The sequence below is a fragment of the Salvelinus fontinalis genome, chromosome 33 (assembly GCF_029448725.1).
Source record: "Salvelinus fontinalis isolate EN_2023a chromosome 33, ASM2944872v1, whole genome shotgun sequence".
NCBI classification, from domain to species: Eukaryota; Metazoa; Chordata; class Actinopteri; order Salmoniformes; family Salmonidae; genus Salvelinus; species Salvelinus fontinalis.
Genome location: NC_074697.1, coordinates 3872299 through 3895627, shown reverse-complemented (window position 1 = coordinate 3895627; position 23329 = coordinate 3872299). Strand labels below are relative to the sequence as shown.

The window sequence follows — 23329 nt, the reverse complement described above, 5'->3', positions numbered from 1 at the left end:
CGTGTGCGTGTGTGTGTGTGAGAGAGATGGACTTGTGTTTGCATTGAAGTGCCAGTCGTTGCAGAAAGTCACATTACAATCACAGTAATGTTATTGGCTGTCCTTTTAACCACAGTAACCCAGATTCATGTCAGTAATCAAAGCGTAGATCGATGGCCAGAATCATTTCAGTGAATTATGCCTGACATTATGCCCCACCAACCCATTAAAATTACATCAGGAGATAGACGTACAGTTAAATGACAACAGGAGATAGACGTACAGTTAAATGACAACAGGAGATAGGCCTACAGTTAAATGACAACAGGAGATAGGTCTACAGTTAAATGACAACAGGAGATAGGCCTACAGTTAAATGACAACAGGAGATAGACGTACAGTTAAATGACAACAGGAGATAGGCCTACAGTTAAATGACAACAGGAGATAGGCCTACAGTTAAATGACAACAGGAGATAGGTCTACAGTTAAATGACAACAGGAGATAGGCCTACAGTTAAATGACAACAGGAGATAGGTCTACAGTTAAATGACAACAGGAGATAGGCCTACAGTTAAATGACAACAGGAGACAGGCCTAAAGTTAAATGACAACAGGAGATAGGCCTACAGTTAAATGACAACAGGAGATAGGCCTACAGTTAAATGACAACAGGAGATAGGTCTACAGTTAAATGACAACAGGAGATAGGCATACAGTTAAATGACAACAGGAGATAGGCCTACAGTTAAATGACAACAGGAGATAGGTCTACAGTTAAATGACAACAGGAGATAGGCCTACAGTTAAATGACAACAGGAGATAGGAGTACAGTTAAATGACAACAAGAGATAGGCCTACAGTTAAATGACAACAGGAGATAGGCCTACAGTTAAATGACAACAGGAGATAGGTCTACAGTTAAATGTCAACAGGAGATAGGCCTACAGTTAAATGACAACAGGAGATAGGCCTACAGTTAAATGACAACAGGAGATAGGAGTACAGTTAAATGACAACAGGAGATAGGCCTACAGTTAAATGACAACAGGAGATAGGCCTACAGTTAAATGACAACAGAAGACAGGTATACAGTTAAATGACAACAGGAGATAGGTCTACAGTTAAATGACAACAGGAGATAGGCCTACAGTTAAATGACAACAGGAGATAGACGTACAGTTAAATGACAACAGGAGACAGGCCTACAGTTAAATGACAAAATGTTGTTTTGCTGTCCTTCCTGTCTTAGTTAACCATTTACCTAAGAATGGTAAGATTGTGCGTTGTATTTGACAGTTGTGGTTTTAGGAATACTCGTATTATTCAGATATAACCCTATGGTTCTAGTATAATTTCTCAGAGTTACCTTCCATGAACTCACAATGAAATCCATGAACTCTTTGTGAACTTTGAAAAAGTCAGTTCTGTCCATGTAGATTCAGTTCTGTAGACGGTTGTTTAAGCCTGTTTCCAGACCTGATGTGAATAACGACAGTGGAAGGTGTGAGGGAGGTTTAGCCGTGTGTGAGTACAGTATACAGCTGGATGTAGGCAATACAGCCGCACCACTGATACAGGCAAGTGTTTAGAAAACAAAGGAGCGAACGATGAGAAGAGAAAGAGCCCTTTTTGAGACCACACACTCAGTCCCCTATCTCAAAGACACACATTCACAATCACATACTGTGTGTGTGTGTGTTGTGTGTGTTGTGTGTTGTGTGTTGTGTGTTGTGTGTTGTGTGTGTGTGTGTGTGTGTGTGTGTGTGTGTGTGTGTGTGTGTGTGTGTGTGTGTGTGTGTGTGTGTGTGTGTGTGTGTGTGTGTGTGTATTGTACCCTGAATATTATTCTGGTAATGGGTTCCTGACTGAATGATATTGAGCTGACAGCCAGGAGAAGTCAGATTGAATGATATTGAGCTGACAGCCAAGAGAAGACAGACTGAATGATATTGAGCTGACAGCCAAGAGAAGTCAGACTGAATGATATTGAGCTGACAGCCAAGAGAAGTCAGACTGAATGATATTGAGCTGACAGCCAGGAGAAAGACTGAATGATATTGAGCTGACAGCCAAGAGAAGACAGACTGAATGATATTGAGCTGACAGCCAGGAGAAGTCAGACTGAATGATATTGATCTGACAGCCAGGAGAAGTCAGACTGAATGATATTGAGCTGACAGCCAAGAGAAGTCAGACTGAATGATATTGAGCTGACAGCCAAGAGAAGACAGACTGAATGATATTGAGCTGACAGCCAGGAGAAGTCAGACTGAATGATATTGAGCTGACAGCCAAGAGAAGTCAGACTGAATGATATTGATCTGACAGCCAGGAGAAGTCAGACTGAATGATATTGAGCTGACAGCCAAGAGAAGTCAGACTGAATGATATTGAGCTGACAGCCAAGAGAAGACAGACTGAATGATATTGAGCTGACAGCCAGGAGAAGTCAGACTGAATGATATTGAGCTGACAGCCAAGAGAAGTCAGACTGAATGATATTGAGCTGACAGCCAGGAGAAGTCAGACTGAATGATATTGAGCTGACAGCCAGGAGAAGTCAAACTGAATGATATTGAGCTGACAGCCAAGAGAAGTCAGACTGAATGATATTGAGCTGACAGCCAGGAGACAGACTGAATGATATTGAGCTGACAGCCAGGAGAAAGACTGAATGATATTGAGCTGACAGCCAGGAGAAAGACTGAATGATATTGAGCTGACAGCCAGGAGAAGTCAGACTGAATGATATTGAGCTGACAGCCAGGAGAAAGACTGAATGATATTGAGCTGACAGCCAGGAGAAAGACTGAATGATATTGAGCTGACAGCCAGGAGAAGTCAGACTGAATGATATTGAGCTGACAGCCAAGAGAAGTCAGACTGAATGATATTGAGCTGACAGCCAAGAGAAGTCAGACTGAATGATATTGAGCTGACAGCCAAGAGAAGTCAGACTGAATGATATTGAGCTGACAGCCAGGAGAAACCAGACTGAATGATATTGAGCTGACAGCCAGGAGAAAGACTGAATGATATTGAGCTGACAGCCAAGAGAAGTCAGACTGAATGATATTGAGCTGACAGCCAAGAGAAGACAGACTGAATGATATTGAGCTGACAGCCAGGAGAAGACAGACTGAATGATATTGAGCTGACAGCCAAGAGAAGTCAGACTGAATGATATTGAGCTGACAGCCAGGAGAAGTCAGACTGAATGATATTGAGCTGACAGCCAAGAGAAGTCAGACTGAATGATATTGAGCTGACAGCCAGGAGAAAGACTGAATGATATTGAGCTGACAGCCAAGAGAAGTCAGACTGAATGATATTGAGCTGACAGCCAAGAGAAGTCAGACTGAATGATATTGAGCTGACAGCCAGGAGAAGTCAGACTGAATGATATTGAGCTGACAGCCAAGAGAAGTCAGACTGAATGATATTGAGCTGACAGCCAAGAGAAGACAGACTGAATGATATTGAGCTGACAGCCAGGAGAAGTCAGACTGAATGATATTGAGCTGACAGCCAAGAGAAGTCAGACTGAATGATATTGAGCTGACAGCCAAGAGAAGCCAGACTGAATGATATTGAGCTGACAGCCAAGAGAAGCCAGACTGAATGATATTGAGCTGACAGCTAGGAGAAGTCAGACTGAATGATATTGAGCTGACAGCCAGGAGAAGTCAGACTGAATGATATTGAGCTGACAGCCAAGAGAAGTCAGACTGAATGATATTGAGCTGACAGCCAAGAGAAGTCAGAGAAGAGGTCACATGACTAGGGACCAGGACCTCTGACCTCATCCAATGGGTTTTGAGAAGGAGGTGAGGAGAATAGATATGAGGAATCAAATAAATTAATTGAGATTCTCCCCATGTACAACCCTACTGAGGTTCAGCTGCAGTAAAGTAACGTTGTCATGGACGACAAGGTCAGGTGAATAGTTCAAACCTCGGAAATACATAGATGCAGCTTCAGCGACGAGGGAACAAAGGTCACAGTCCAACTTCTATCGGCCACACAGTAGCCAATTTTACAACATACTGTACCCTACACTTTCTCTCTGTTAGAGAAGTCTGCAATTCTCCTCCATCGCTACCAGAACGTAATATTTTCCTCTCTGGTTTTGTGGGACACTGAGTCCCAAATGAATTGATATGAAGAGAAAAAAAGGCTGTGCTCACCACATGTAACATGGGAGAGGAGACAACAGAACATAGAGAAGGAAACAGTCTCATTCTGCTCCAGATTGCAGCCATCCTGCTACAGGCGTTAGCTGTTCTGAGCGATACCGCTTTGGGGTAGTAGGGAACTCTCAGGAGGTTGGGACCGGGCTTTCTACACACATGCACACACCCTCCGACAAACCATCACACAGGCAAAGTGTCAATACAGGACTAAGATTGAATCCTACTATGCCCGGCTCTGACACTCATCGGATGTGACAGGGCTTGCAAACTATCAAGAAGTACAAAGGGGAACACAGGCGCGAGCGGCATAGTGACACGAGCCTACTAGATGAAGCAAAATGTCTTCTATGCTCGCTTCGAGGCTAGCAGCACTGAACCATGCATAAGAGCACCAGCTGTTCCGGACGGCTGTGTGATCATGCTCTCCGTAGCCGACGTAAGACCTTCAGCACTCACGTCAGTAGCCATGAAAGGCTGGTCATGGCTCACGTGTACTCCTCTATGCCATCGGAAGAATCCCAGAACATGTTACAGTCTGTGATAGCAAAACAGTCCTGTAGTTTAGCATCTGCTTCATCTGACCACTTTTTATAGAGTCACTGGTGCTTCCTGCTTTCATTTTTGCTTGTAAGCAGAAATCAGGAGGATGGAGTTGTGGTCAGATTTACCAAATGTAGGGCGAGAGAGAGCTTTGTACGCGTCTCTGTGTGGAGTAAAGGTGGTCTAGAATTTTTTTTCCCTCTGGTTGCACATTTAACATGTTGTCAAAGACTCCAGCCACCCAAGGTGTTCTTTCTGCTACCGCACGACAAGTTGTACCGGAGTGCCAAGTCTGAGACCAAAAAGCTCCTGAACAGCTTCTAAAGCCATAAGACTGCTGAAGAGTTCATCAAATGGCTACCCGGACGATTAGCATTGGCCCAATGTTATTGTTTATTTTGGCACTGACTCTCTTGCACTGGCTCTATGTACACTGACTGGACTCTACCCACACACTGACTGGACTCTACCCACACACTGACTGGACTCTACCCACACACTGACTGGAACCTACCCACACACTGACTGGACTCTACCCACACACTCACACATACTACACTGACACTCCACCACACACATACACGCACACACACACACACTACATATGCTCACACACACACAAAACACACACACATGCATATCGATGCCACACACACACACACACACGCACGCACACGCACACAGATAGACACACTTTCACACTCTTTCATTCTCTTCACATATGCTGCTGCTACTGCTGCTGCTGTTACTCTGTTGATTATCTATCCTGATTGCCGGATCACTTTTACCCCTACCTACAAGAACATATTACCTAAATTCAGTGACGTTCGGTGCCGTTTAAGATGAGGGAAGATGATTTTTGGTTTGTGAACATGGCCTTATTTCTATTACAGCATATTGGATGACTGTCATTCATATTCTATTCACCCAGTTCATTGTAACATCGATAGGTTTAGGCAGCTACATGATACTCAAATATTCCCTGTACTAAACCCATCATGAAGTTACTACAACCTAGTCTATGAAAGTTTACAACGTAGGTGCACAGGTAGAGAGACATGTGATCAGTCAACTGACAGACACTGACATATTCAATACCGCCTTGCACACTCTTGCACACTCTTGCACACTCTTGCACACTCTTGCACACTCTTGCCTGCATCTAGCTGATCTAGGGTGTAATCATTAGTCCAACAGTTGCAAACTAGAGTTTCTATTGGAAAAATTCAGGTATGTTTATCTACGTTTCATTCCATTTGCTTCCTTTTTAAGAAATGTTTTTTCAAGAAAATCGGCGGAATGAATCACACGCAAACACAGTTCACTTCCATAGAAGCCACATACAAACAGCATGATCATTTTGCTGGTTGTAGAATTCCTTCTCGCATCTACACGCTCTTCTCCTCTCACCTTTTCCCTTTATTTGTGGACTTCAGTGAACAACACATCAGCTGTCTGTGACCAGGAGAAAAAAACATTCCAAGCCTTCATATCATAACCGCTAACCGCTACACACAGCCTACATTGTTGTCACCAAATTAGCGGTCATAGCTTGTCAACATAGCTACTAGAACTAATGCGTTAGTAAACCCGCTACAATCAGCAAGCAGTTTAGCAGTTACACCCGTGGGCCCGCGGCAATAAATGAATAAAACCAACTAATAATTCATAATTATTCAAACCAAAATCTACCTTGACTTGGAAGAGTTCCAGTGTCGGCTAGCCATAGCCAGTTGGCTAACCTAGCATCCCTTTCTGTTTGAGCCGGGTGTTTGAGTAGGCTAAAAACTAGCTAGCTGTATTCACTTCATTTTTAAAGAAATTAATTGGTTCAAAACTGTTCAACTATTGTCTATCTCTTTGAGTCTACTCACAGTACATGTTATGCACCGGAGTACTAGCTAGCTGTAGGTTACGCTTTCAGTACTAGATTCATTCTCTGATCCTATTGATTGGGTGGACAACATGTCAGTTGAAGAACTCTGATAGGTTGGAAGACGTCCACTGGAAGTTGTCATAATTACTATATTAGAAAGGTGTTATATACGCATTGTACTCCACACACACCATATTCCACACACACAAATGTGCTTCTTTCTACAACGCTGCTGTGCCGTCGATTAGGACGTGCCTTGGGTGTAAACACCAAGGAGTGTGTCTCTGCAGAGACGCTTTGGCACTGAGTTTACATCCTGTTTATAGTACTGTGTGTGTGTGTGCACGTGTGCGTGTGCGTGTGCGTGTGTGTGTGTGTATGTGTGTGCGCGTGTGCATGCGTGTGTGCGTGCGTGTGTGTGTGTGTGTTTATGTGTCTTTTAAGAAGTTGTCACATACTGTAATGCATACTGAGTGATCATCCGTGAATGTAACATTTCTGGAAACACATTAGGAAGTAAGGAACAGAAGGTCACATGCTTCACGGCGCTATGGAAACAGAGATCAGGGTTGTGTTGTTGTTGTGTCCTGTTATCATCCTCTACACCACTGCTACAAGCCTCTAGCCTCTACTTTTACAGACATTAAGGAGAAAGACATTTTTGGCCTTTCCGTGACTCTACCCACTGTGTTAACAAAGACAGGGTGACACTAGCTTTCACTATCACTCTCTATCTCTGGGAAAGGAGATTATAGAAACACAACAGACCAATTTAGAACAGAGGTTGGAAACATGTCCTCGTGTTGGGGCCAAGGAGAGATGTGTGAATGTTGTCTTCGTCTCTCTCTCTCTCTCTCTCTCTCTCTCTCTCTCTCTCTCTCTCTCTCTCTCTCTCTCTCTCTCTCTCTCTTCTCTCTCTATCCCTCTCTCACTCTCTTCTCTCTCTATCCCTCTCTCTCTCTCACTCTCTCTCTATCCCCCTCTCTCTCTATCTCTCTATCTCTCCCTCCCTCCCTCCCTCCCTCTCCCCGGTGCTCCGGTGATGGGCCTGGTGCATTATTTGATTAGACTGGCACAGTGTGTTTTCCTCCCAGCGTGACTGTGAGGCACGTCAGGCATATTGACGTCTCAATGCTTTAGTTTTCTTGAATGTGGGATAGAGAGACAATGGGAGACAGAGGGTAAGACAGATAAGAGAGAGAAAGGAAAGAGGGAATGGGAGACAGAGGGTAAGACAGCTAAGAGAGAGAAAGGAAAGAGAGGGGGTTGAAGATAGAGAGAATGACAGGGTGGGTAAGATCCGTATGCCTCAGTAAGAGGAAGTCAGATCACCAGATCACCACGTCTAACTAATTCACTTATCTTAGTCAAGCTCAATTCAACCAGTTAGACAACCTGCCACTCCCTTAACCGTTTCTCTCTCCCACTCTCTCTCTCCCTCTCTCTCTTCCTCTCCCTCTCTATGCCTCTCTCCCTCTCTCTATGCCTCTCTCACACTCAAATAAAGGGCTTTATTGGTATGAAAAACATATGTTTACATTGCCAAAGCAAGTGAAATAGATAATAAACAAAAGTGAAATAAACAATAAAAACTAAACAGTAAACATTACACTCACAACAGTTCCTAGAATAAAGACATTTCAAATGTCATATGTCTAAATCCAGTGTTGTAATGATGTGCAAACAGTTAAAGTACAAAAGGGAAAACAAATAAACAAAAAATGGGTTGTATTTACGATGGTGTTTGTTCTTCACTGGTTGTCCTTTTCTTGTGGCAACAGGTCACAGATCTTGCTGCTGTGATGGCACACTGTGGTATTTCTCCCAGTAGATATGGGAGTTTATCAAAAGTGGCTTTGTTTTCGAAATATTTGTGGATCTGTGTAATCTGAGGGAAATATGTGTCTCTAGTATGGTCATACATTTGGCAGGAGGTTAGGAAGTGCAGCTCAGTTTCCACCTCATTTTGTGGGCAGTGTGCACATAGCCTGTCTTGTCTTGAGAGCCAGGTCTGCCTTCGGCGGCCTTTCTCAATAGCAAGGCTATGCTCACTGAGTCTGTACACATTCAACGCTTTACTTAATTTTGGATCAGTTTCTCTCTCTTTCTCTTAGAATGAAATCTGTGTTTACATACACATACTGTACATCAACATTAATGTGACATGACAAAATGCGAAATATTAAATTATTGAAAATATTCTTGTAATTTAAAAGTAAAAAAAGTTATTGTTAATGAAAGTAATAATGGATTGAGAACATCCATTTACACTTTATGGTGGGAGATCACCCATTCTATTACCAAGAGCTATGCTAGCACCTAGCTGAGAGATGCAGATCACCCATTATATTACCAAGAGCTATGCTAGCACCTAGCTGAGTGATGCAGATCACCCATTCTATTACCAAGAGCTATGCTAGCACCTAGCTGAGAGATGCAGATCACCCATTATATTACCAAGAGCTATGCTAGCACCTAGCTGAGTGATGCAGATCACCCATTATATTACCATGAGCTATGCTAGCACCTAGCTGAGAGATGCAGATCACCCATTATATTACCATGAGCTATGCTAGCACCTAGCTAAGTGATGCAGATCACCCATTATATTACCATGAGCTATGCTAGCACCTAGCGGAGTGATGCAGATCACCCATTATATTACCATGAGCTATGCTAGCACCTAGCTAAGTGATGCAGATCACCCATTATATTACCATGAGCTATGCTAGCACCTAGCTAAGTGATGCAGATCACCCATTATATTACCAAGAGCTATGCTAGCACCTAGCTGAGTGATGCAGATCACCCATTCTATTACCAAGAGCTATGCTAGCATCTAGCTGAGTGATGGAGATCACCCATTATATTACCATGAGCTATGCTAGCATCTAGCTGAGTGATGGAGATCACCCATTCTATTACCAAGAGCTATGCTAGCACCTAGCTGAGAGATGCAGATCACCCATTATATTACCATGAGCTATGCTAGCACCTAGCTGAGTGATGCAGATCACCCATTCTATTACCAAGAGCTATGCTAGCACCTAGCTGAGTGATGCAGGGAAGCTTGAAATGAGAGAAATGGTATTATACCCTGTGCTCTAATCCCACCTGCACACACACACACACACACACACACACACACACACACACACACACACACACACACACACACACACACACACACACACACACACACACACACACTCTTCCAAGGCCCTCGATCTCAATGTGAACTCAGGGGAAGGGATTCACAGCTTGTGTGGACGCACACATTCATCAAACTGCCTTGTTAAATATCATAGACATACTGTGTAACTGGAGCTCATCTCATTGAGAGGTTTCTCAACAAAGATAAAGGTCTTTTTAGAACTACTACCATGTCCACCTCATAACAGTGAGTGCATGTAAATTGAAAAACAATTAACAAAATTCAGCATCACAAATGATCTATATTTATTCTCTTTGATTTGTAAGTAATTGGAAATGTACTTTGAGATATCATTGTCTTTGAAAAAAGTGTGCTGCTGTATATACCCTCGATAAAATGTATAGTTGTTGCTCTTCTAGATTTTGACTGTAGTCTGTGTTTGTCTTGTGTCCTTACAGAGATATGGGGGAGGTCTGGCCCTCCCTCTGTGTGCCTTCCAGGGCACCGTCTCCCTGCACTCCCCCACAGGGAAGACCCTCTCCCTCTCCACCTATGAGGTCAGCAGCGAAGGGCTCACCATCTCCCCCCACGCCGCCAAGAAGGTGGAGGTCTACCGCTCCAAGTCTGTAGGCCACGAGCCCAGTGCAGACGACCCCAGTTCTGGAGGCACGGCCGGGGGAGTGGGGACGGAGGTGGGAATGCGGGACACCAACGTGAAGATCCACCTGGAGGTGTTGGAGATCTGTGACAACGAGGAGGCCACGGACAGCGTGTCCATCATCTCCAACATCAGCCAGTCGTCCACCCATGCCCGCTCCCCGTCGTTGCGCTATTCTCGGAAGGAGAACCGCTTTGTGTCCTGTGACCTGGGGGAGACAGCCTCCTACTCACTGCTCATCCCCAACAGTGGCAACCCCGAGGCGGACAACATCAACATCAACATCCCTGACACGGTGGAGGCCCACCGGCAGAACAGCCGCAGACAGACACAGGAGACAGGAGGGTACCGCGAGGAGATACAGCTGCTCAACGAAGCCTACAGGAAGCAGGAAGAGGACAGAGAAGACTGATACACAGACACAGGATGCAGGAAGATGGCAGACAAGACTGATACACACAGGAAGCAGGAAGCAGGAAGAGGACAGAGAGAAATGATACACACAGGATGCAGGAAGCCGACAGAGAAGTCTGATAGACACACAGGAAGCAGGGGGAGGACAGAGAAGACTGATACACACAGGTAGCAGGAAGTGGACATAGAAGTCTGATTCACACACAGGAAGCAAGAAGAGACAGAGAAGACTGATAAACACAGGAAGCAGAAAGTGGACAGAGAAGTCTGCTTCACACACAGGAAGCAGGAAGAGACAGAGAAGACTGATAAACACACAGGAAACAGGGGGGGGGGCAGACAAGACTGATACACACAGGAAGCAGGAAGTGGACAGAGAAGTCTGATTCACACACAGGAAGCAGGAAGCGGACAGAGAGAAATGATACACACAGGAAGCAGGAAGTGGACAGAGCAGTCTGATTCACACACAGGAAGGGGGAAGAGACAGAGAATACTGATACACACAGGAAGACAATGAGCAGACAGCGAATACTGATGAGCACACAAAGGATGCAGACTGGGAAAGCACATCCAGGTGGATTGGCCTTTTAGCTATATATTTTAAGTATGTATTTTGACAAAACATTAGCTGCCACTGCCTAAGGCTGCTGGTACACTTATCCTGTGTCCATTCTGTGCTTCAGAGGTCCATTATGTATAGATGTGATGAGGTGAGGTGGAGAGAAGTGGATGCAGGACTAAGGGATGAGGTGGAGAGAAGTGGAAGCAGGACCAAAGGATGAGGTGTAGAGAAGTGGAAGCAGGACTAAAGGATGAGGTGGAGAGAAGTGGAAGCAGGACTAAGGGATGAGGTGGAGAGAAGTGGATTCAGGACTAAAGGATGAGGTGGAGAGAAGTGGAAGCAGGACTAAGGGATGAGGTGGAGAGAAGTGGATGCAGGACTAAAGGATGAGGTGGAGAGAAGTGGATTCAGGACTAAAGGATGAGGTGGAGAGAAGTGGATTCAGGACTTAAGGATGAGGTGAGGTGGAGAGAAGGTGATGCAGGACTAAGGGGTGAGGTGGAGAGAAGTGGATGCAGGACTAAAGGATGAGGTGAGGTGGAGAGAAGTGGATGCAGGACTAAAGGATGAGGTGGAGAGAAGTGGATGCAGGACTAAGGGATGAGGTGGAGAGAAATGGATGCAGGACTAAAGGATGAGGTGGAGAGAAATGGATGCAGGACTAAAGGATGAGGTGAGAGAAGGTGATGCAGGACTAAGGGATGAGGTGAGGAGAAGGTGATGGAGGACTAAAGGATGAGGTGTAGAGAAGGTGGTGCAGGACTAAAGGATGAGGTGGAGAGAAGTGGATGCAGAACTAAAGGATGAGGTGGAGAGAAGGTGATGCAGGACTAAAGGATGAGGTGGAGAGAAGTGGATGCAGGACTAAAGGATGAGGTGAGGTGGAGAGAAGGTGATGCAGGACTAAGGGATGAGGTGGAGAGAAGTGGATGCAGGACTAAAGGATGAGGTGTACAGAAGTGGATGCAGGACTAAAGGATAAGGTGTAGAGAAGTGGATGCAGGACTAAAGGATGAGGTGGAGAGAAGTGGATGCAGGACTAAAGGATGAGATGGAGAGAAGTGGATGCAGGACTAAAGGATGAGGTGGAGAGAAGTGGATGCAGGACTAAAGGATGAGGTGGAGAGAAGTGGATGCAGGACTAAAGGATGAGGTGGAGAGAAGTGGATGCAGGACTAAAGGATGAGGTGGAGAGAAGTGGATGCAGGACTAAAGGATGAGGTGGAGAGAAGTGGATGCAGGACTAAAGGATGAGGTGGAGAGAAGTGGATGCAGGGCTAAAGGATGAGGTGAGAGAAGGTGATGCAGGACTAAAGGATGAGGTGAGAGAAGGTGATGCAGGACTAAAGGATGAGGTGAGGAGAAGTGGATGCAGGACTAAAGGATGAGGTGGAGAGAAGTGGATTCAGGACTAAAGGATGAGGTGGAGAGAAGGTGATGCAGGACTAAAGGGGTGAGGTGGAGAGAAGTGGATTCAGGACTAAAGGATGAGGTGAGGAGAAGTGGATGCAGGACTAAAGGATGAGGTGAGGAGAAGTGGATGCAGGACTAAAGGATGAGGTGAGGAGAAGTGGATGCAGGACTAAGGGATGAGGTGGAGAGACGTGGATGCAGGACTAAAGGATGACGTGAGGTGGAGAGAAGTGGATGCAGGACTAAGGGATGAGGTGGAGAGAAGTGGATTCAGGACTAAAGGATGAGGTGGAGAGAAGGTGATGCAGGACTAAAGGGTTGAGGTGGAGAGAAGTGGATGCAGGACTAAAGGATGAGGTGAGGAGAAGTGGATGCAGGACTAAAGGATGAGGTGAGGAGAAGTGGATGCAGGACTAAAGGATGAGGTGAGGAGAAGTGGATGCAGGACTAAAGGATGAGGTGGAGAGACGTGGATGCAGGACTAAAGGATGACGTGAGGTGGAGAGAAGTGGATGCAGGACTAAGGGATAAGGTGTAGAGAAGTGGATGCAGGACTAAAGAATGAGGTGTAGAGAAGTGGATGCAGGACTAAAGTATGAGGTGAGGTGGAGAGAAGTGGATGCAGGACTAAAGGATGAGGTGTAGAGAAGTGGATGCAGGACTAAAGGATGAGGTGAGGAGAAGTGGATGCAGGACTAAAGGATGAGGTGAGGAGAAGTGGATGCAGGACTAAAGGATGAGGTGAGGTGGAGAGAAGTGGATGCAGGACTAAAGGATGAGGTGAGGTGGAGAGAAGTGGATGCAGGACTAAAGGATGAGGTGGAGAGAAGTGGATGCAGGACTAAAGGATGAGGTGAGGAGAAGTGGATGCAGGACGAAAGGATGAGGTGGAGAGACGTGGATGCAGGACTAAAGGATGAGGTGTAGAGAAGTGGATGCAGGACTAAAGGATGAGGTGTAGAGAAGTGGATGCAGGACTAAAGGATGAGGTGGAGAGAAGTGGATGCAGGACTAAGGGATGAGGTGGAGAGAAGTGGATGCAGGACTAAAGAATGAGGTGGAGAGAAGTGGATGCAGGACTAAAGGATGAGGTCAGGAGAAGTGGATGCAGGACGAAAGGATGAGGTGGAGAGACGTGGATGCAGGACTAAAGGATGAGGTGTAGAGAAGTGGATGCAGGACTAAAGGATGAGGTGGAGAGAAGTGGATGCAGGACTAAAGTATGAGGTGAGGTGGAGAGAAGTGGATGCAGGACTAAAGGATGAGGTGTGGAGAAGTGGATGCATGACTAAAGGATGAGGTGAGGAGAAGTGGATGCAGGACTAAAGGATGAGGTGAGGAGAAGTGGATGCAGGACTAAAGGATGAGGTGAGGTGGAGAGAAGTGGATGCAGGACTAAAGGATGAGGTGAGGTGGAGAGAAGTGGATGCAGGACTAAAGGATGAGGTGGAGAGAAGTGGATGCAGGACTAAAGGATGAGGTGAGGAGAAGTGGATGCAGGACGAAAGGATGAGGTGGAGAGACGTGGATGCAGGACTAAAGGATGAGGTGTAGAGAAGTGGATGCAGGACTAAAGGATGAGGTGTAGAGAAGTGGATGCAGGACTAAAGGATGAGGTGGAGAGAAGTGGATGCAGGACTAAGGGATGAGGTGGAGAGAAGTGGATGCAGGACTAAAGGATGAGGTGGAGAGAAGTGGATGCAGGACTAAGGGATGAGGTGGAGAGAAGTGGAAGCAGGACTAAAGGATGAGGTGTAGAGAAGTGGAAGCAGGACTAAAGGATGAGGTGGAGAGAAGTGGAAGCAGGACTAAGGGATGAGGTGGAGAGAAGTGGATTCAGGACTAAAGGATGAGGTGGAGAGAAGTGGAAGCAGGACTAAGGGATGAGGTGGAGAGAAGTGGATGCAGGACTAAAGGATGAGGTGGAGAGAAGTGGATTCAGGACTAAAGGATGAGGTGGAGAGAAGTGGATTCAGGACTTAAGGATGAGGTGAGGTGGAGAGAAGGTGATGCAGGACTAAGGGGTGAGGTGGAGAGAAGTGGATGCAGGACTAAAGGATGAGGTGAGGTGGAGAGAAGTGGATGCAGGACTAAAGGATGAGGTGGAGAGAAGTGGATGCAGGACTAAGGGATGAGGTGGAGAGAACTGGATGCAGGACTAAAGGATGAGGTGGAGAGAAGTGGATGCAGGACTAAAGGATGAGGTGAGGTGGAGAGAAGGTGATGCAGGACTAAGGGATGAGGTGGAGAGAAGTGGATGCAGGACTAAAGGATGAGGTGTACAGAAGTGGATGCAGGACTAAAGGATAAGGTGTAGAGAAGTGGATGCAGGACTAAAGGATGAGGTGGAGAGAAGTGGATGCAGGACTAAAGGATGAGATGGAGAGAAGTGGATGCAGGACTAAAGGATGAGGTGGAGAGAAGTGGATGCAGGACTAAAGGATGAGGTGGAGAGAAGTGGATGCAGGACTAAAGGATGAGGTGGAGAGAAGTGGATGCAGGACTAAAGGATGAGGTGGAGAGAAGTGGATGCAGGACTAAAGGATGAGGTGGAGAGAAGGTGATGCAGGACTAAAGGGGTGAGGTGGAGAGAAGTGGATTCAGGACTAAAGGATGAGGTGAGGTGAAGTGGATGCAGGACTAAAGGATGAGGTGAGGAGAAGTGGATGCAGGACTAAAGGATGAGGTGAGGAGAAGTGGATGCAGGACTAAAGGATGAGGTGGAGAGACGTGGATGCAGGACTAAAGGATGACGTGAGGTGGAGAGAAGTGGATGCAGGACTAAGGGATGAGGTGTAGAGAAGTGGATGCAGGACTAAAGAATGAGGTGTAGAGAAGTGGATGCAGGACTAAAGGATGAGGTGAGGTGGAGAGAAGTGGATGCAGGACTAAAGTATGAGGTGAGGTGGAGAGAAGTGGATGCAGGACTAAAGGATGAGGTGTAGAGAAGTGGATGCAGGACTAAAGGATGAGGTGAGGAGAAGTGGATGCAGGACTAAAGGATGAGGTGAGGAGAAGTGGATGCAGGACTAAAGGATGAGGTGAGGTGGAGAGAAGTGGATGCAGGACTAAAGGATGAGGTGAGGTGGAGAGAAGTGGATGCAGGACTAAAGGATGAGGTGGAGAGAAGTGGATGCAGGACTAAAGGATGAGGTGAGGAGAAGTGGATGCAGGACGAAAGGATGAGGTGGAGAGACGTGGATGCAGGACTAAAGGATGAGGTGTAGAGAAGTGGATGCAGGACTAAAGGATGAGGTGTAGAGAAGTGGATGCAGGACTAAAGGATGAGGTGGAGAGAAGTGGATGCAGGACTAAGGGATGAGGTGGAGAGAAGTGGATGCAGGACTAAAGAATGAGGTGGAGAGAAGTGGATGCAGGACTAAAGGATGAGGTCAGGAGAAGTGGATGCAGGACGAAAGGATGAGGTGGAGAGACGTGGATGCAGGACTAAAGGATGAGGTGTAGAGAAGTGGATGCAGGACTAAAGGATGAGGTGGAGAGAAGTGGATGCAGGACTAAAGTATGAGGTGAGGTGGAGAGAAGTGGATGCAGGACTAAAGGATGAGGTGTAGAGAAGTGGATGCAGGACTAAAGGATGAGGTGAGGAGAAGTGGATGCAGGACTAAAGGATGAGGTGAGGTGGAGAGAAGTGGATGCAGGACTAAAGGATGAGGTGAGGTGGAGAGAAGTGGATGCAGGACTAAAGGATGAGGTGGAGAGAAGTGGATGCAGGACTAAAGGATGAGGTGAGGAGAAGTGGATGCAGGACGAAAGGATGAGGTGGAGAGACGTGGATGCAGGACTAAAGGATGAGGTGTAGAGAAGTGGATGCAGGACTAAAGGATGAGGTGTAGAGAAGTGGATGCAGGACTAAAGGATGAGGTGGAGAGAAGTGGATGCAGGACTAAGGGATGAGGTGGAGAGAAGGTGATGCAGGACTAAAGGGGTGAGGTGGAGAGAAGTGGATTCAGGACTAAAGGATGAGGTGAGGTGAAGTGGATGCAGGACTAAAGGATGAGGTGAGGAGAAGTGGATGCAGGACTAAAGGATGAGGTGAGGAGAAGTGGATGCAGGACTAAAGGATGAGGTGGAGAGACGTGGATGCAGGACTAAAGGATGACGTGAGGTGGAGAGAAGTGGATGCAGGACTAAGGGATGAGGTGTAGAGAAGTGGATGCAGGACTAAAGAATGAGGTGTAGAGAAGTGGATGCAGGACTAAAGGATGAGGTGAGGTGGAGAGAAGTGGATGCAGGACTAAAGTATGAGGTGAGGTGGAGAGAAGTGGATGCAGGACTAAAGGATGAGGTGTAGAGAAGTGGATGCAGGACTAAAGGATGAGGTGAGGAGAAGTGGATGCAGGACTAAAGGATGAGGTGAGGAGAAGTGGATGCAGGACTAAAGGATGAGGTGAGGTGGAGAGAAGTGGATGCAGGACTAAAGGATGAGGTGAGGTGGAGAGAAGTGGATGCAGGACTAAAGGATGAGGTGGAGAGAAGTGGATGCAGGACTAAAGGATGAGGTGAGGAGAAGTGGATGCAGGACGAAAGGATGAGGTGGAGAGACGTGGATGCAGGACTAAAGGATGAGGTGTAGAGAAGTGGATGCAGGACTAAAGGATGAGGTGTAGAGAAGTGGATGCAGGACTAAAGGATGAGGTGGAGAGAAGTGGATGCAGGACTAAGGGATGAGGTGGAGAGAAGTGGATGCAGGACTAAAGAATGAGGTGGAGAGAAGTGGATGCAGGACTAAAGGATGAGGTCAGGAGAAGTGGATGCAGGACGAAAGGATGAGGTGGAGAGACGTGGATGCAGGACTAAAGGATGAGGTGTAGAGAAGTGGATGCAGGACTAAAGGATGAGGTGGAGAGAAGTGGATGCAGGACTAAAGTATGAGGTGAGGTGGAGAGAAGTGGATGCAGGACTAAAGGATGAGGTGTAGAGAAGTGGATGCAGGACTAAAGGATGAGGTGAGGAGAAGTGGATGCAGGACTAAAGGATGAGGTGAGGTGGAGAGAAGTGGATGCAGGACTAAAGGATGAGGTGAGGTGGAGAGAAGTGGATGCAGGACTAAAGGATGAGGTGGAGAGAAGTGGATGCAGGACTAAAGGATGAGGTGAGGAGAAGTGGATGCAGGACGAAAGGATGAGGTGGAGAGACGTGGATGCAGGACTAAAGGATGAGGTGTAGAGAAGTGGATGCAGGACTAAAGGATGAGGTGTAGAGAAGTGGATGCAGGACTAAAGGATGAGGTGGAGAGAAGTGGATGCAGGACTAAGGGATGAGGTGGAGAGAAGTGGATGCAGGACTAAAGGATGAGGTGGAGAGAAGTGGATGCAGGACTAAGGGATGAGGTGGAGAGAAGTGGAAGCAGGACTAAAGGATGAGGTGTAGAGAAGTGGAAGCAGGACTAAAGGATGAGGTGGAGAGAAGTGGAAGCAGGACTAAGGGATGAGGTGTAGAGAAGTGGATTCAGGACTAAAGGATGAGGTGGAGAGAAGTGGAAGCAGGACTAAGGGATGAGGTGGAGAGAAGTGGATGCAGGACTAAAGGATGAGGTGGAGAGAAGTGGTTTAAGGACTAAAGGATGAGGTGGAGAAAAGTGAGGTGGAGAGAAGGTGATGCAGGACTAAGGGGTGAGGTGGAGAGAAGTGGATGCAGGACTAAAGGATGAGGTGGAGAGAAGTGGATGCAGGACTAAAGGATGAGGTGGAGAGAAGTGGATGCAGGACTAAAGGATGAGGTGGAGAGAAGTGGATGCAGGACTAAAGGATGAGGTCAGGAGAAGTGGATGCAGGACGAAAGGATGAGGTGGAGAGACGTGCATGCAGGACTAAAGGATGAGGTGTAGAGAAGTGGATGCAGGACTAAAGGATGAGGTGGAGAGAAGTGGATGCAGGACTAAAGGATGAGGTTTAGAGAAGTGGATGCAGGACTAAAGGATGAGGTGGAGAGAAGTGGATGCAGGACTAAAGGATGAGGTTTAGAGAAGTGGATGCAGGACTAAAGGATGAGGTGGAGACAAGTGGATGCAGGACTAAAGGATGAGGTGGAGACAAGTGGATGCAGGACTAAAGGATGAGGTGTAGAGAAGTGGATGCAGGACTAAAGGATGAGGTGGAGAGAAGTGGATGCAGGACTAAAGGATGAGGTTTAGAGAAGTGGATGCAGGACTAAAGGATGAGGTGGAGAGAAGTGGATGCAGGACTAAAGGATGAGGTTTAGAGAAGTGGATGCAGGACTAAAGGATGAGGTGGAGACAAGTGGATGCAGGACTAAAGGATGAGGTGGAGAGAAGTGGATGCAGGACTAAAGGATGAGGTTTAGAGAAGTGGATGCAGGACTAAAGGATGAGGTTTAGAGAAGTGGATGCAGGACTAAAGGATGAGGTGGAGAGAAGTGGATGCAGGACTAAAGGATGAGGTGTAGAGAAGTGGATGCAGGACTAAAGGATGAGGTGGAGAGAAGTGGATGCAGGACTAAGGGATGAGGTGGAGAGAAGTGGATGCAGGACTAAAGGATGAGGTGAAGAGAAGTGGATGCAGGACTAAAGGTTAGCAGCACAATGAAAGAGTGAAGACTGAAAGGGAGAGCAGAGAGGAAGGGTGGAGAGAAGATTACCCATGTTAGTATTCATGCCAGGGTCTCCGACATATGGCTGCCAATGAGTATGTCCCTCACCATTAAGTCAACATGGTGACCACCGACCCCTGTGTCTGAGTCATCCCACTGTGTGTGTGTGTGTGTGTGTGTGTGTGTGTGTGTGTGTGTGTGTGTGTGTGTGTGTGTGTGTGTGTGTGTGTGTGTGTGTGTGTGTGTGTGTGTGTGTGTGTGTGTGTCACATACAGATCCGTGTGTCTGTACTCTTAATATAATCTGCTGAGAGCTTGGACTCAGAATAGATCATTCAGTATACTGTTCATTCTACTGCTGTGAGACAAAACTATCCTCTTATGTAAATCAGTCTGAAGAGAGAGATAGAAGGCGAGAGAGAGAGAGAGAGAGAGAGAATACAGAGTGTTTTTTTCTGCCTCATGAACATTCCACTAACAATTTCCCTGAACGACAGTGTGCATATTTTACCACTGATGGAGGCACCAAGTGAATGTGCATTTTTTTCCCGAGTCACTTAGAGCTGTTCTCCTCTGGCCTTTCAGTTCACTGCCTCTCCAATCACACGGAGTGACCCAGGCCTTTCCGCTATGCTTTGTACATGCTTAAAACTAGACAGTAACAGAATATGTATTGGCGATTCACTACGGCTCTAAATATTCACCAGGATGAATATGAACTAAAAGATGGAGTTATATTATAGTTATATTCTGTTTAACTGTTTTTGTATGCACACACACACACACACACACACACACACACACACACACACACACACACACACACACACACACACACACACACACACACGCACAAAGCTTGCACGTACACAAACACACATCAACAAGGTACATTACACCCTACCTCCAGGTCACACAGTAATGGCTGTATTCTGTTTGATGTTTCATAAAGGATGTGTTTCGTTGTGTGTCGTCTGTGCTGTGTGTCTTTCAGCAGAGAAAAGCTTTGTCACGTGTGACATAATGCATCCGCTCTTCATGTGAGTGAAGCTCATTACATATTTATACTCGAAAATTGCCTCAAACAACACTGTAAAATGCATTAACATCCAGACTTCTTCAAGGCAACAACAACAAAAGCAAAGTTAGAGAAAAGTGGCTTACAGAATAATATGGCTTATGAATCATATGGCGTATGAATCATATGGCTTATGAATCATATGGCTTATGAATCATATGACTTATGAATCATATGGCTTATGAATCATATGACTTATGAATCATATGGCTTATGAATCATATGGCTTATTCGTAATGTGGCTCATGAATCATATGACTTATGAATCATATGGCTTATAAATCATATGGTTTATGAATCATATGACTTATGAATAATATGGCTTATTCGTAATGTGGCTTATGAATCATATGGCTTATGAATCATATGACTTATGAATCATATGGTTTATGAATCATATGACTTATGAATCATATGACTTATGAATCATATGGCTTATTCGTAATGTGGCTTATGAATCATATGGCTTATGATTCATATGACTTATGAATCATATGGCTTATGAATCATATGGCTTATGAATCATATGACTTATGAATCATATGGCTTATTCGTAATGTGGCTTATGAATCACAAGACTTATGAATCAAATGGCTTATGAATCATATGACTTATGAATCATATGGTTCATGAATCATATGATGTATGAATCATATGTCTTATGAATCATATGACTTAGGAATCATATGGCTTATGAATCATAACCAGTGTGTCCCAGTAGATGAGATTACCTCTGACCTTGTAATGAGTAGAGAGCATTTCAGTGTTTTGACAGAGTGTTTAGAATTGACCAACCCTTTCAACACAGCATCTCTTCAGCCAAGCAGAATGGAAATAAACTCAACATTGTCTTATTTATTCCTTCATGTGAAATACAAGGTATTGAACGTTTGTCTGCTTGTCCATTCTGTACACATTTTTAGATGGGAGTTCTTCTTCTTTTTAATTGGAAACCATTGAGGAAGGATGCATGGCTCACCACTGAGAAGGCTGGCATTGATGTTTGTTTACCTATATGAATTACTTATCTATGCTAATTGAATGACTGACAATCAGTCAAAAAAAAACAAATTCACAGGTTTGAACTATCAAATTTTGATTTGAACTTATCTGGAGAAAAAAAATCGAAAATGATCGATAAAATACCCAACGGACTAGTTATCACAGTATCAACACACCGCAGTGGGCGTTATTAACTACGGTAACTAAACTGACTAAATAATGCAGTGTCTCTGTGATGTGTGTGGTAAATAATCCAGCTACTCTTATCAGGGACAACGTTATCGTCCTCCTCTTTCCTCTATTTCATGGGATTTCAGCTGCTCTGTTTGTGAGTGACCCCGTCCCCCCCGTCCTCTCCCCCATGTACCAGGCACACTGCTGTCATGAGCCTGACACGTCCTCTGGGTTCTTAATGCAGCTTTAACCTCCCCACTATTCGCTTTTTAAATGTGACCTCTGTGTCCTGGGGAAGAAACTGAAGACTATAGGAATTGTCCTGGGGTAGGAACCGAGGAGCATAGGAAGGGTCCTGGGGTAGGAACTGAGGAGCATAGGAAGTGTCCTGGGGTAGGAACTGAGGACTATAGGAGGTGTCCTGGGGTAGGAACTGAGGAGCATAGGAAGTGTCCTGGGGTAGGAACTGAAGACCATAGGAAGGGTCCTGGGGTAGGAACTGAGGAGCATAGGAAGTGTCCTGGGGTAGGAACTGAGGACTATAGGAAGTGTCCTGGGGTAGGAACTGAAGAGCATAGGAAGTGTCCTGGGGTAGGAACTGAAGAGCATAGGAATTGTCCTGGAGTAGGAACTGAGAAGCGTATTACGAGTCCTGGGGCAGGAACTGAGGACTATAGGAAGTGTCCTGGAGTAGGAACTGAGGAGCATAGGAAGTGTCCTGGGGTAGGAACTGAAGACCATAGGAAGTGTCCTGGAGTAGGAACTGAAGACTATAGGAAGTGTCCTGGGGTAGGAACTGAAGACTATAGGAAGTGTCCTGGAGTAGGAACTGAAGAGCATAGGAAGTGTCCTGGAGTAGGAACTGAGGACTATAGGAAGTGTCCTGGGGTAGGAACTGAGGAGCGTATTACGAGTCCTGGGGCAGGAACTGAGGACTATAGGAGGTGTCCTGGGGTAGGAACTGAGGAGCATAGGAAGTGTCCTGGGGTAGGAACTGAAGACCATAGGAAGGGTCCTGGGGTAGGAACTGAGGAGCATAGGAAGTGTCCTGGGGTAGGAACTGAGGACTATAGGAAGTGTCCTGGGGTAGGAACTGAAGAGCATAGGAAGTGTCCTGGGGTAGGAACTGAAGACTATAGGAAGTGTCCTGGGGTAGGAACTGAAGACTATAGGAAGTGTCCTGGGGTAGGAACTGAAGACTATAGGAAGTGTCCTGGGGTAGGAACTGAAGACCATAGGAAGTGTCCTGGAGTAGGAACTGAAGAGCATAGGAAGTGTCCTGGGGTAGGAACTGAGGAGCGTATTACGAGTCCTGGGGCAGGAACTGAGGACTATAGGAGGTGTCCTGGGGTAGGAACTGAGGAGCATAGGAAGTGTCCTGGGGTAGGAACTGAAGACCATAGGAAGGGTCCTGGGGTAGGAACTGAGGAGCATAGGAAGTGTCCTGGGGTAGGAACTGAGAACTATAGGAAGTGTCCTGGGGTAGGAACTGAAGAGCATAGGAAGTGTCCTGGGGTAGGAACTGAAGACTATAGGAAGTGTCCTGGGGTAGGAACTGAAGAGCATAGGAAGTGTCCTGGGGTAGGAACTGAGGACTATAGGAAGTGTCCTGGAGTAGGAACTGAGAAGCGTATTACAAGTCCTGGGGCAGGAACTGAGGACTATAGGAAGTGTCCTGGAGTAGGAACTGAGGAGTGTATTAAGAGTCC

The 23329-nt window shown here is 46.0% G+C and overlaps 1 protein-coding gene across 4 annotated transcripts in view; it reads left to right on the top strand.

Moving 5' to 3' along the window:
- LOC129831659 (probable G-protein coupled receptor 149) overlaps positions 1-21335 on the top strand; it is a 31452-nt gene extending 10117 nt beyond the window's left edge. The window contains exons 4-5 of one of the 4 annotated variants that reach the window (XR_008755799.1): positions 10206-11916; positions 11956-21335. Coding sequence is in view for 1 of the 4 variants with exons in the window: in XM_055895022.1 (XP_055750997.1) it covers positions 10206-10817 (612 nt within the window). In the remaining 3 variants the exon portion in view is untranslated. Of the gene's footprint in view, positions 1-10205 lie in introns of all 4 variants that reach the window. The other 3 variants (XR_008755800.1, XR_008755801.1, XM_055895022.1) reach the window with 3 other exon arrangements.
- Positions 21336-23329: the final 1994 nt, after the last annotated feature.